The sequence below is a fragment of the Zeus faber genome, assembly GCF_960531495.2.
Source record: "Zeus faber genome assembly, chromosome: 16".
NCBI classification, from domain to species: domain Eukaryota; kingdom Metazoa; phylum Chordata; class Actinopteri; order Zeiformes; family Zeidae; genus Zeus; species Zeus faber.
In genome coordinates this window covers 7,082,348-7,095,918 of record NC_137202.1, presented here as the reverse complement: position 1 = coordinate 7,095,918, position 13,571 = coordinate 7,082,348, and the positions used below count along the sequence as shown (strand labels likewise).

The window sequence follows — 13,571 nt, the reverse complement described above, 5'->3', positions numbered from 1 at the left end:
AAGAGTTTGCTAGAACATCAAATAAAAAACACAGCAAAAGGTGCTTATTCTGACTCAGGATTCCTTCTGCTAGACCAGCTAATGGTGTAACTCTAATCACTAGCATCTACATGAAAAGTTCAAAATCACTCAAATCAACTTGGGGAAATAAACATCAGTATCTTTGGTAAAAAAGAGGGATATGGGATTTATTGTCAACATCGGCACTGAAGCATAAGAGAGGAATAATGTGCAAAGAATCTGTATGAGAGGAAATAATACTGACATTGTTTAACATTAAACGGTCGAAAAGTCTGGTTGATGAGGCAAATTCATTCCATACAATCAATCAAATAAATGAAGGTGCCTTTAAATGCAGGAGGTCAATTGCGTCTTTTTTAGGATAATCAACAGGCAATTTCCTCTAAGGCACCCCTTCCCTTTGATGGAAAGAACACCCCCCCACCCACCCACAAAAAACTATTTCAAGACACTGACTTTTAATATTTTAACATAAACAGCAACATTAAACATGTGCAGCCCATTTGTGCACAAAGCTATGACACAAATAACAATTTTCAATTCCAAACAGGATTTTTTTTTCCCAGGCTACACATGCTGGCATTGCTTCAGCTACACAAGAGCTCTTTTCAATTTCACAGACCTGGATTTATCCTTCAATACAATCATGTTATTTTTACGCTTAACTTTCCAGAACCTTTCCACTTTCACATAGAACAGAGATTTGTTGTTGTCACAGCGACTGGCGTTCTTTTTTTCATTGCTCAAATGACTTTCTTTTTTTCTAAACACAAAAACAGAGGAAATTAAAAATATAAATAAAATGTGTCCCTTAATTGCTCTTGCTTAATGCATTAGAGGCACGGCCTCACCAAATAAAATTGAGCTTAAAAAAAGTGTACTAAAACTGTGTTTACAGTAGAGAAATGCGAAAACACTTTAAATTACATTGTGATTTTGGGTGCAGGGGGTCATGTAGTGACTGTAATACTATGCTCCTAGAGAAAGGACCTATGCATCGTATGTTCATGCTGGAGACAACAGTGAATTTACAACAAGAAAGAGAGAGAACGAGAAATCAACTACCCAAACATGCATGTATCAAAACCTTCAAGCTATTGGAAGGTCTAAAGAGAAACCTACACATGACCCTTTTAACAAATAGTTAAACTCAAATAATAAAGATAATAAACTATGTCAATCAAACATGACACGTAAGATTTAGAATAAAATAAAAAAGATAACTAATCTACACAATGAACACACATTTAACTGAAGACAAAAAATTGCCTGAAGTAAAAAAGAAAATCCAATAAAAACATAAGAAAAAAAGAAGATGACATCACTGAATACAAAATGGTGTGCACCCACTTAGTGGCAACACGGCACAATAACTGAGGAGAATTTGTGGAACGGTGTTCGCGGAGGTGACCACTCTCATATTGAGGAGGCAGTGATGAGATATGAGTCATGTCTCACAGATTGACCATCAGATAGGTGCTCTTACTAAAAAAAAAAAACCTGTCGCAGTTTATCTTTGGTAAAGACAAGGAAAAAATAAAAGTGTGTGTGGATGAGTGGAATTGGGAGTTGGGGACTTGCAGTATACATTTACATGAGTCACAAAAAAACCTGCTACATGCTTACACACAACCATGCTCTTTTCCAAAATAATACACTAACAGAACGCCATCTGTAAAGCTATAAGAAGGATTAACTTTTATTTCCCCAACAGAATAACATAATTAGTTCTAGTTAGTAGAGTACTATCATAATAACCTTTAAAGCAATGTATGACACTTCAACATTTTGTATTCTGACTATTCTATACAGGTAATGGATGTGCCTTTTGAAGTATTCCGAAAAATGGCTTATTTTTGCAACTCAACTTGAAGCCAGTGGGCACAGATAGCTGCAAGAAAACCAAAACCGTTTCCAATTGATGCATAATCTTGTAAAACTCCAAAGCATCAAGGTATTCCTTCCTCTTCAACTTGCACGGATTTCACAAATTCATAACCTAAGAAGAACGACAGTAAACCGCACACCGACACACTTATTCGCCCCAAAAAGCAGCACTGAGGCCAATGGAGCAGCATCACGGTGGTAGAGGAGCAAGCTGAACTGACTGTCATCAGGGTGCATGGGTGGGACGTGTAAGGCACTGCAGTTCTTAGACCTAGAGCATCGTGGGAAACATCAGACGCGCCTCCATCCTCAACTCAACTAACGTTCACCATCTACTAGGGATGTTAATAATTAACCGTTTAACCGTTAACCGACAATAGGAATTTTGACGGATTAATACTATCAGTTAAAATCTTTTTTTTTTTAATTTATTATCATATATTTTTTTATATTAAAAAAAAAAAAAAGGTTGTTGCATGGTAACATAAAAATAGGCTATACAGTCACTTTCTTAAATACAACAATGGGGGGGGACGTACAACCACTCAGCTTACGCAGCCTTTCCCTAACCTGGAAGTGCCGGCCACGGTAAGCTAAGATGTCTACGAACTAAACAAAGTTATGAAATGAAAACGCTACATTTATAATAAACCGCTTAAAATGAATAAATGGTGTGTGACTGGATTATATATTATTTAAAGTTATGCAATCGTTTTTTACCCAATTAAAATTGTGTGCAACATCTAGTAAAAATGCGATGACTATACGTTGCATAAATACTGAGGTCCAGATCGAGTACTCATGCCCATTCCTAACCTTGTCAACAAGTCGGAATATTGTCATTATCACGATGTGAATTTTTTATCATATTAAAAATTATACCGGGTATTGTCGTGAACGATACAGCACACCCCAGACATTCGTCCACTCTAAATAATACACTATAATCTTGTCTGATAACGGTTAATGATCGGTTAACGAGGGTCGGCTATCGGTCAGAAAAAAGTATCTAAATGAGCATCCCTACAATCTACATCCACGTTCACACCAGTTCACACACACAGAGCGGCTCTAGGAGCGGAGAACGTATTCAGCGTTGCAGGGCAGCATTCCCCCGTGCTCGACAGGCGAGGGGCACTTAGGACTGGGACCTACAGCCTTTTGAAGGGATAGGAAGAGATGGGTGGATGGAGCACGAAGAGCAGGTGTTTTGTGTTCTTACAGACGGGTGAATGGCCCCACGTGGAGGGGGCCTCTCGGTTTGGGGGAGGAGCAGGAAGCAGTGGTGATGGAGGAGAAGGAGGGCGAGGAGGAGTAAGGGGAGGAGCAAGCAGCAGAGTCGCCACAGCTGTTGAGGGCGAAGACGGTGGAAATGGCGACATCCACAATACCCTGGCAGAGCTCCGGATACAGTTTCCTGGAGCAGGAAAGAGAAAAGTGAGAGATTGGGATTTTTTGTTTTTCTACAGTGGTTGAAACAACCTAATAAAACCCGGAAAAAAAAGGGAAATAAAAAGCGCGATTGGCTGCGTCAGATCAGAACACAGACCCGCCGTCCAGATTTGAAACTTGAGCGTGAACTCTGCGGCCGGATCTGTGTTTGAATTTCATGTTTTCGCAAAATATTAGAAATAATTGCTGGTAAAAATGGCGCTGGGTGCGAGAGAAGCTCTTCAGTTTTTTGTTTAAAATGTCATTTAGTAGTAGAGAGCGCTTTACTCATAATTTATGTGGATATTGTGATCAGATTGTAGTCTGACAACATCAAATTTTTATTTTAAATAAAGCCAGACCGACAGACAGACGGACAGACAGGCAGACAGACAAGAAGAAGGACATAGACAATAAAGAATAAACGGATCAACAGCGGAAGGTAAAAGCACTGACTGTGCGCAAGCTGGAGCTCCATTGATCTCGATCAGCCACACCCTGAAGCTCTCGTCCACCATGAAGTCGAAGCCGAAGAGCTGGAAGCTCTGATAGGACAAGTGCTTGGTGCTGATGGCAGGTTCGATACACGACAGGCAGCTCCTGGAAGGGCCACAGCAGAGCAATCGGTGAGGATGTCTGACTTCTCGCTGCGGTTAAAATAAACTAGAAAAACACTGAAGTAAAGACAACACATCGCATACTAAATGATTTCATCTAGAACAACGACTGGAAACATCACACGCTAGGCTTGGGCGATCGCCATATACGATTTTATTGGGGCGGGGTGGGGGTCATCAATGTCAAACGAGATCGATGGAGTCGATCGCTGATAGACCATTTAATCGCACATCTGCCCAAGCCTATCACAACCAAAACAAAAGGACGCATACTTGATGATTTGCTTGATCTGAGGTAAGATGGCCGTCTCCATGGTGACATTGTGGGTGGTCAGCAGGTACTTGCGGAACTCTTCGAAGAACATCTCGTTGCCCTCCTCGTAGCGTCCAAAGTTCTGGGAGTGCTCCTTCTGGATGCAGTGGTTGGTCAAGTGGCTCGTCATGTCATTGAGGTCAGAGCTGTTGTAGGGCTCCGAGGACGTACGCAGCACGCCCTCCCGGTACAAGTAGATGTTGTACTGGTGGTCCACCAGCACCCAGCTCCTGACAAATCACAGACCAGAGCACATGAAAACGAGCTGGACCGTCAGGATTTGGAATATCTCTTTGGACTACTCTGCTTGTTTGTGATATACTAGTATATACAGCATATAGAGGCCAAAGGGCGAAGACTTGCCTGATGTCAAACTTGCGATGACCGGGCTCCAGCAATAGTGGTCTCTCGAGATACTTCTGAATAACATGGACCTGCCCCTGATTATCAATGTACTCCAGCAACTGATTTGCATCATGGGATATCAAAATTCCAGCCCCTTTGTGAATTAGGAAAAAATGTCAAAACTCAAAACAACATATCTCTCTTCCTTGAGAAAAAAAAATAATTAAAAAAAATAAATAAATAAAAATAAAAAAGTCTTTCCATCATGTGCTTGGCATACATTTAATATCTGTCAACATTCCTAGATGGAGATAGCATAAATCGGTATTCCAAAATGAAGGTAATTTTTCCACACACCTCACTTAAAAATAATAAATAATAAAAACATGTTCGAAAGACAATGGACCTATGACTGGTAGCAGGTCGACTCTTGACACATGACATTATCGCGTACGTCAAATTACATTGCAAGGTTTACCTTTTGCTCCAGAAGACGACTTTGCTATCCACACTGTTCCCTCCCCACTGTCCTTCTTAGCAAGATAGGAGGCCAAGAAAACCTCTCGCTCGTCTGTCTTAGGGTTGCTCCTCAGGTGGCTTATGCCGTTCTTGGCTGGGGCTACCGGGGTGTTGAGGTTGGTGGGATAGATGATGTAGGACTCTGGAAACCAGTTGCAGGAGCCTGAGAGCTCCGGGCTTGTCTTTATAAGCCTACATTGGATGTGACAGAAGGAAACTGGTCAGCTAATGGTATGTCTAATGAATAATTTACTCAGAAAAAAAATAAAGAAGAGGCAAACAACATAAAGGCGATTTTTCATTTTTTAAGACAAGATACATACTTGACGAGGGAGGCTTTTCTGCAGAGCTTATCCGCACCTCTGTAGTAATTCACCAATTGCACCAGTCCGGGTTCGTGACCTGTAAAGGCAAACGGAATCACTGACATCATCGAACCACAGACTGTTCCAAGGCATCATCTTTGTGGTGACATGCATCTCAATATTCATACCACCGTCTCATCCCTAGATTAAATACATTTCCACAAGCAGAGATAGAATGTTACCCGTCACTCATCATAATATTAAAATGGCGATCCATAAGAACACCCGTCTTAGGTGGATTACATTACATATCCCATGATTCCATCCAAAACTCAACCTTTTTTTTAGCTTTACCCTCGTCTACGCTGTAAGACGGTGACTCTCCTATCTTGAAAGTTCGCCTTGTTGTGGTGGATTCATTTGTTTGGTTTTCCTTGGTCACTTGAGGTGGTGAGGACATTGTAATCAGCCGAGGTTGCTGATCCTTGTTCGTGAATGCTCATTCATGTTGTGAGTTTATTGACCAGTGCGAACAAGGCTGCTTTATCAAATTCACCACGGCTGCAGTTCCCCTATTGCGTTCCTGCCGATAAAGGCGGACCCCGCCACCAACAATGGAAGCGGCATATTGAGCATTTTTTTTTTTTTTTCAGCAAAATAAAACTGAGGGATTCCCACTTTAAAACGGACTCGTTTTTTACCTAGCCGTCCGAAGGGCAATCTGTTCCGTTCCCCCAGCATCAGGTTGAATCTGGGGTTGTCTCGCTTCAGCCTCTTCCACTGTCCGGAGGAAAGGAGGATTTTGGCAACTTCGGCATAAACGGTGCTGTTGTCGTCACGCGTGACAAAGGTATACACTGGGACGTTCATGGCGCCGCGGGGCAAAGCGGTCGAGGACGTAAACTACAAATGATATAAACTCAGTTGTTTGCGGCGGTTTCTCAGCTGGGCGGCACTGCAGCGGGCGGGCTGGCGAGGGTTATCTCTGTTTGCAACATGGTGGTAAGTCGGACATCTCCGATCGGAATGGCCGTAAACGCACCCACCGCAGAGTTCTGGGCACAGCCTAATACGAAGCGAGGCGGTCCACTTTATCTCGCATTACAGCCATACTTTCTGTCGGGGGGGGGGGGGGGTGGGGGGCGTCCGCAAACCGGGGTGTGACTGCTCTCGGTAGCGTCCGGGCAGAGGATCCTCTTCCCGGCTTTGCTAACTGACCGCCGCCGCAGGCAGCCCCGGGAACTTTCCGAGCAGCGAGCCTAGGGGACCGACGCTGACACGGTAAACGGGGAGCCAGCGACAGCCGGCGAGGCACTTTGACGAGGGTTTGAGAACGGAATCCGTGTTATTCTTCCCCTGCCGGACGTGGGCACGTCTCCCATCCTCTTGAGCTCGGCGGCGTCTGGCGTCCCCATCCGGCATCCTCGCCACAAAAGTGGACAGCGTCTGGGAAGTGTAGTTTAAGCCTTACAGCTATATTTCGAATCGTCGGCCAAAACGGCGTTCTTACGAAATGTCAACTATATTTTACGCAAGAATAATATTAGATATATAATTTATTCACACATTAAAATGTTAAAAAGGTTGTCATTACTTTAAGGAGTTATTTAGATAAGAGCGTAAATGATCGCAGAGGACTTCATATCCCAAGATGCAACGCGCCCAGCCGACTTCGGGTCATGAGGCAATATGGCCACAAGATGGCAGTGTAGACATCTCGCGTTCACGTTGTCACAGACCACGGTTAAAACGTGACGCAAAATAAACGCAGCATATTTTGATTTGTACTAATACGCGATCGCGCCCAAATGACACATGCATGCATACATAGCGCGCTATATAGAAGAGCAATTTCACGTTTTTAGCTTTCCCGTTTAAAAGATCAATCCTAAAAGCAACCCCCAAACACCGCAGGCAGGGCGAACCAGGAGGCTAAACCGAGCGTCCGCCGTCCCTCCCCCCAGACGTCATTCAGACGCTGTGGGCTGTGGCGCCTCGGACTCGTTTCTGGTGCGGGGGGTCTCTGTGTTCGTATTTCTAATGTTTGTGATTTTTAAAATTGGCATTTCGCTCAGTCGTCAACCCTGTAATTGCGAAAAAGTCATGTCAGGTCCGAAGGTCCGTACACGCTGAGGTTCTTCCAATCGTAAGTGAACAGTGTTTTAAATGAACTGGGCCTGCACCTCGCAGCCGGCGGGAAGTTTAATTGTTTTGAACGGCGTTTGTTTACCATAATAATGCACATCTAACTAGAAATGTGTCTTGTGAACATTAGTCTAGCTCTCTTGTGGTTAAGTTATGAACGCAGCGACAAAAAGTCATAACCACGACAAACAAATAATGTTTGTACTTGAGGTGAAAGTTGAAGAACAGCGTGTCTGCGGGGCCTTAAGTCTTAAAGACTTGAATAGAAGTTAGGAGGTCTTCATTTCAATAAAAACATGTAGTCTGAATTTCTTAAACCGTATATTTATTGTTGTCAAAATTACATAAAGAAACCAGAGTCAACATGGATGATGTTATAAAACCCTAAGCATACTTCTCAACCTGATAATTACCTTCATACCTACCTGCTATTTAGATAAACCAAACTCTCATTATACTTACATGTCGAGAGAAATCCAAGAAGATCCCTTTACTTACCTGTTTGGAATTCTGTGTGGAAAATAACAGTTCAATTAATATAATAATCATGTTCATAGCAGTCCCTTTCTACCCAATACAAAAAGCATTCCTAGATTTGGTAAAAATCTAGGACTTAAAAAGGCCTTCAAATGAATTACATTTTACTCTCTGGTACCTGCAGGCACCGGCTAAAGACATTCCATTTGCTCATTCTCATGCCCTGTAGTATCAAGGAGGTAATTGTTTTTTGCAGATGCAACTTTTTCTGTTTCAATGGATGATATTGTTTATAACGTCTGCCCTGGCTCTTTCTTGGGTCATGCATTTTTAATGACCACTGTCCATTCTCCTTGAGCAGGCTGGAGCAGGCCAGGCATGAGTGACGCACACCTGGGCGAGTGGCAGCGGAGGTCCTTTGACATTTCATCTGGCACCTGCACACCTGAACAGACGGCAGACGCCTATCGGGCACACATCCTCTCCATTCAGTATGCATGGGCAAGCTCCCAGCTCTCTCAGGCCGGCACGGCCAGCCTGCTCAGGACTTACTCGGAGCGCTACGCCGCAGTGCTAGACTCGGACGACCCGCGCACAGGTCTGAATAACTATGCGGAGAGCGCGTTGCACCTGGCCCGCAGTCAGAGGAACCACAGCGACAAATGGCAGTCGTCCCTGACCATGGAAAGTGTGTTGGAGCTGCCCTGCGTGCAGAAGATGATTCAGGCAGGGACAGGGGGAGCAGGTTCCCTGGTGGCCCCAGCAGATGTTAACATATCTGTTGGACAAGAGAGCAGAAGCAGCTTCCTTTCTGTTCCCTTCACTGGAGTCAAGGCAGAGCCTCCATTATTCAAATCCACAGGACCCCCATTGCCCAAAACAGAGGGTACCGGCGCCATCAGCAGTCCACTGGGTGGTGCCACTGAAAGCACAAATGGCTTTGAGGGTGTTTCCACTAACTCCTATTCATTCAGCCGCCCCACTGCACGCTCTCAGCATTTGTTTAGTCACACCACTACAGGTCCTCCCCAGGGAAACCCGGGGCCTGTCGGTACCACACACAACCAGCAGACGGCTTTCTTCCCCACCTCTAACTCATCTAAACGAAAGAATTTCTACAGCCCAAATGGAGAAGGCACCCGTGATGGAGGCCGGGGAATGCATGGGGGTCAGAGAGGCTCTGAGTCAAGATCAGGGGGCAACTTTAAAACGGCCCGGGAGCAGTTCATTGTTGACCAGCAGAAGAAACATTCTCACCAACCCCAGAGAGGTCAGACCCCTGGATTGGCCGCAGCCATGAAGAAATCCCTTGGTGCCAACAGGTCCAGAGGGACCTTCTCCAAGTTTGTGTCACCGCTACCGAGGCAGGAAGAGGAAGAGGGCTGGCCAAGTCACAGCTCCTCTGCTCAGGAACCTCAGATCCTGGACGAGCGACTAAAAAACTTTGAGCCCAAGATCATCGAGCTCATCATGAGTGAGATCATGGACCACGGGCCTCCTGTTGCCTGGGAAGACATAGCCGGCCTGGAGTTTGCCAAGGCCACTATAAAGGAGATTGTGGTCTGGCCCATGCTGCGGCCAGACATCTTCACTGGCCTCCGTGGTCCACCCAAAGGCATCCTCCTGTTTGGGCCCCCGGGAACAGGCAAAACCCTGATAGGGAAGTGCATCGCCTGCCAGTCAGGTGCCACCTTTTTCAGCATCAGTGCTTCATCGCTCACATCCAAATGGGTTGGCGAGGGGGAGAAGATGGTGCGGGTGCTGTTTGCCATCGCTCGTTGCCACCAGCCAGCTGTTATTTTCATTGACGAGATCGATTCCCTCTTGTCCCAGCGGACAGATGGGGAGCATGACTCGTCACGACGCATTAAGACAGAATTCCTCGTCCAGCTGGATGGGGCGACCACAGCGGCCGAGGACCGCATCCTGGTGGTGGGTGCCACCAACCGACCCCAGGAGATCGACGAGGCCGCCCGCCGGCGCCTGGCAAAGAGGCTGTACATCCCGCTTCCTGAAGCAGCCGCCCGGCGGCAGATTGTCACCCGCCTCATGGCTCGTGAGAAGAACCTTCTTTCTGAAGAGGAGCTTGAGGGTGTGGTCACGGGGACGGGCGGCTTCTCCGGCGCTGACATGACACAACTGTGCCGCGAGGCGGCACTGGGGCCGATACGCAGCATCCAGCTGAGCGACATTACCACCATCACCCCAGATCAGGTCCGCCCCATCCTCTACCAAGACTTCCAGGACGCCCTGAAGACCGTGCGGCCCAGTGTCTCCTCCAAAGACCTGGAGCTGTACGAGGAATGGAACAAGACCTTTGGTTGTGGGCGTTGAACATTGGACCTGTTGTTTCTTTGTAATTCTTTAATTCCTGTATCTCAAAGGTTTTTGTTTTTTTGGGGTTTTTTTATTGTTTAAAAAAAAAAAGTACTTGTATTACATTTGTTTAAACACATGAATGACAAAAGGAAGCACAATAGCAATGTTCTCTGTGTTAAGTCCTGTTAATAATCGTCATTTCATTGCCAAGCAGGTTCACTAGGTAATTGACAAAATCAAAGTTATACAATTATCTGTTTTTGCTCATTTCAAGGCTGTTGGTGCCCCTATGTACAGGCTGTGAAGTTGAAAGCGTTCTTATAAAATATATTTTGAAATACCTCTGTTGGGAAGCATTTTTCTTTTTCTCACAGAATGAAAACTCTTAGAAATGAGTATATGCAAAGCGCACTGGTGTATTCACTCCGTATCACTTTCCTGTCCAGTCCACAGAGGGCACTGTGAGCTCTTTCTTAAGACGTTTCCCTACATTTACTCTCAATTAGTGTCACTGACAACCTCTTCCGTGTAAATCTTTTCAGGCTCCCGAAGCGTTCCTGAGGCAGAAGTTGGGCAACACTCACTGTGTCCTGACCCATTTATAAAACAAAAACATCTCAGCTCAGCCTTTTCCTCTGTAGGCCAATAGAGTAGTGGGGTCTACATAATGACAAAATCTGCCAACTCAAATATTTTTAATATGTAACACATCTAAATGTTTCTCTTTATTGTAAGAATTGGTGATCACTGGTGGTTATGAGTTGAGGTAATCATGGTGCTTTTTATCTGATATCTAAGACGACATAATATTACGCAGGAGGTGATGTTAAATTCCTTGTGCTGGTATAAGGGGGCTACACACAACTTAATAGGTTAGTATCTTTATCGTGAGGCTGTGTCCAATTCATGTCTGCACTTGTCCTAAGGCCTCAGTAAGGACAAAGATTGCCACTGGCCACAAACTTAGTCAGGTCAGTGGCAAATGGTAGTTGTACAGAAAGATGGAGGGTCAACAGGGGCTTTGAGTATTTTCTGATAAAGCTCAATGTCTCTAGCCATACACTCCCGCTGAAGAAGGGAACTATTATAGATTGTCTACACATGAAATAAAATGTCATTTAATTTTCATGAAACAATCTTTGAGAAACTGGAAGACCATAAAAAACAAATTTCATTTATTTTTCATCTTTTTGTCAAGACCCTGTTAAATATTTCAGGGTCGTATAGTTGGCCTCGGTATCGAAACTTTGTTGAATTAGCCAGCAATGGAAGTAGTCACACATCCCAGAGGGTCTGGTAGGAGGCTTCTCAGAAAGCAGAGCTCCTCACAGCTGGACCCAGACAGATGTACACAATTCCTCTGGTACTGCCGGGATGGAGTGTCCATAGAGTATGGAATGAAAATTTCACCATATGCTGTGAGCTTGTATTTTAATTTTGTGACTTTGCAAGAATGGGTTTTGTTTTTGGCACATTTTAGGCACTATGATTACAAGCCCAACCAAAGAATACCCTCTAGTTGTAATTATGGATTGCATGCTTGGATTAACCTGCAGAAACACATTTAAAATCAAGACATACACCTTATCCCTTGGCTACAGTGAGGCTTGATTGCTATTTGTAAAATAAAGAATTCACCAAAAAGCAACATCAACGGCAATTCAACGTCAATCAAAAACGGTGATAAAGGGGTGGAAGCATCCCACCGTACTGAACATTTACTAGCCTACTTTAATTAATAAAAAAGTCATACATTTTGTGAGCATCAATTTTCGTTCATTCATTAATTCTAGAATTCCTAATGTGATGTAATCTCTTCTACTTTTAGAACATCAAAGACCAAACGAGGACTAAAAGCCCTTTCCAGGGTAAGCTCTGTAATCAATGTGACTTAATTATTAATTTCAGCATTTAACCTCTTTTCGTTTTTCTTTTGAATTATTGTAGTTCGTCAAAAAATGAAAAAATAAAAACATTTTCTCAAACCTGATCAAGTGACTTCATCAATATGTTCACTTGTAATAGGAGAATAATTCACTAATTGTAGAGGCAAGTAATTCTATTGGTTTACATCAAAATCATATAATAATTATATATACTGCTATTAAAGATATTAAGAAAATGATTATTGGAGTGTAGTGTTAACTCTAACAAAATAAATTTCAAATGGTTAACTATCATAGAGGCCCCTGAAATGAATCATTCCACACTGTCTCGTTTGACTGATCCCAGGCTTATTCTATCACGAGATTGGGAACTAAAACCAAAATACCCTGAACTAGTGAGCACCTGCTTCAACCTACACATCCTTGTTTTTTAAATGGGGTCCTTCCTCTTCTCCTTTTAAACCTTTCATTGCTTCTGTTAGGATAATAATAATGACACTCTGTGGTCTCTAAACTCACTTCACGTTGCCTCGTCCAATGGAATGAGAAGCTGGAAACCAATTTCCCTCCCCTTTGTGTACTGGAGACTCGAGCGTCTTTTGTGGGGTGGATGTATATTTTTGGGAAGGTTCAGAACTGCCTCAGCTCTAAGGCCTAAATAAATGTTTTTCAAGACATTTGGGAGTTCTCACCCAGAATGCATTGGGTCCATTCTGTTGTCCAAAGCAGTAACCTATCAAAAATATATCCAATTGCTGCATTATTGCATGGTGGGAGCAGCTCTTAGAAAATCTGATTTTGAGCCTGTATCTCTCCTGATATCAGCCACTCTGTTTATAGCACGTCACTACATACTTTATGAATCTTATAAACTATACACCTACAGATCACTGGAAAAGCCACACAAAATAATTTATTTATTTGTTTGTAGGGCAGACACTTTATGCACCCATGAAGCTAAAGCAATAAGTAACAAGGTAAATGAACCTACTCTTTTTAATTCTTGTTCAATCAAAACTTGATTAAGATCAAATAACAAAAAAAACACACACATTTTATATATATATATATATATATATATATATAATATATATAATCAATAAATAAATTTAATAAATAATCTTCACTGTCTATAAAACAAGGTGTGGGGAAAAATGCTCTATACTGTATATGTTTTTGGTCTACCTCGAGTGAAGGCATCTCCGCATTTTTGGACTCGGCTGCAGCACAACAGGATTTGGTTCACTTTGATTCGTAAAACTGTGGACTATTTCAGTCCACTGGCTGACAAAAATGGAGAAGTGAG

At 43.5% G+C, this 13,571-nt stretch overlaps 2 protein-coding genes across 2 annotated transcripts; one reads left to right on the top strand and one right to left on the bottom strand.

The window, feature by feature from the left end:
* Positions 1–478: 478 nt before the first annotated feature.
* Positions 479–6,465, bottom strand: ttl (tubulin tyrosine ligase). The gene is made up of 7 exons (XM_080016150.1): positions 6,140–6,465; positions 5,457–5,535; positions 5,093–5,325; positions 4,633–4,768; positions 4,230–4,499; positions 3,796–3,939; positions 479–3,325 (listed from the first exon to the last, which is right to left on the bottom strand). Exons 1-7 carry the CDS (start codon positions 6,306–6,308, stop codon positions 3,127–3,129), a joined length of 1,230 nt encoding a protein of 409 aa, XP_079872276.1. The 5' UTR covers positions 6,309–6,465; the 3' UTR covers positions 479–3,126.
* A 996-nt stretch (positions 6,466–7,461) lies between these two features.
* fignl1 (fidgetin-like 1) lies at positions 7,462–10,658 on the top strand. Its single transcript, XM_080016762.1, has 2 exons — positions 7,462–7,584; positions 8,422–10,658. Exon 2 carries the CDS (start codon positions 8,439–8,441, stop codon positions 10,392–10,394), a length of 1,956 nt encoding a protein of 651 aa, XP_079872888.1. The 5' UTR covers positions 7,462–7,584; positions 8,422–8,438; the 3' UTR covers positions 10,395–10,658.
* Positions 10,659–13,571: the final 2,913 nt, after the last annotated feature.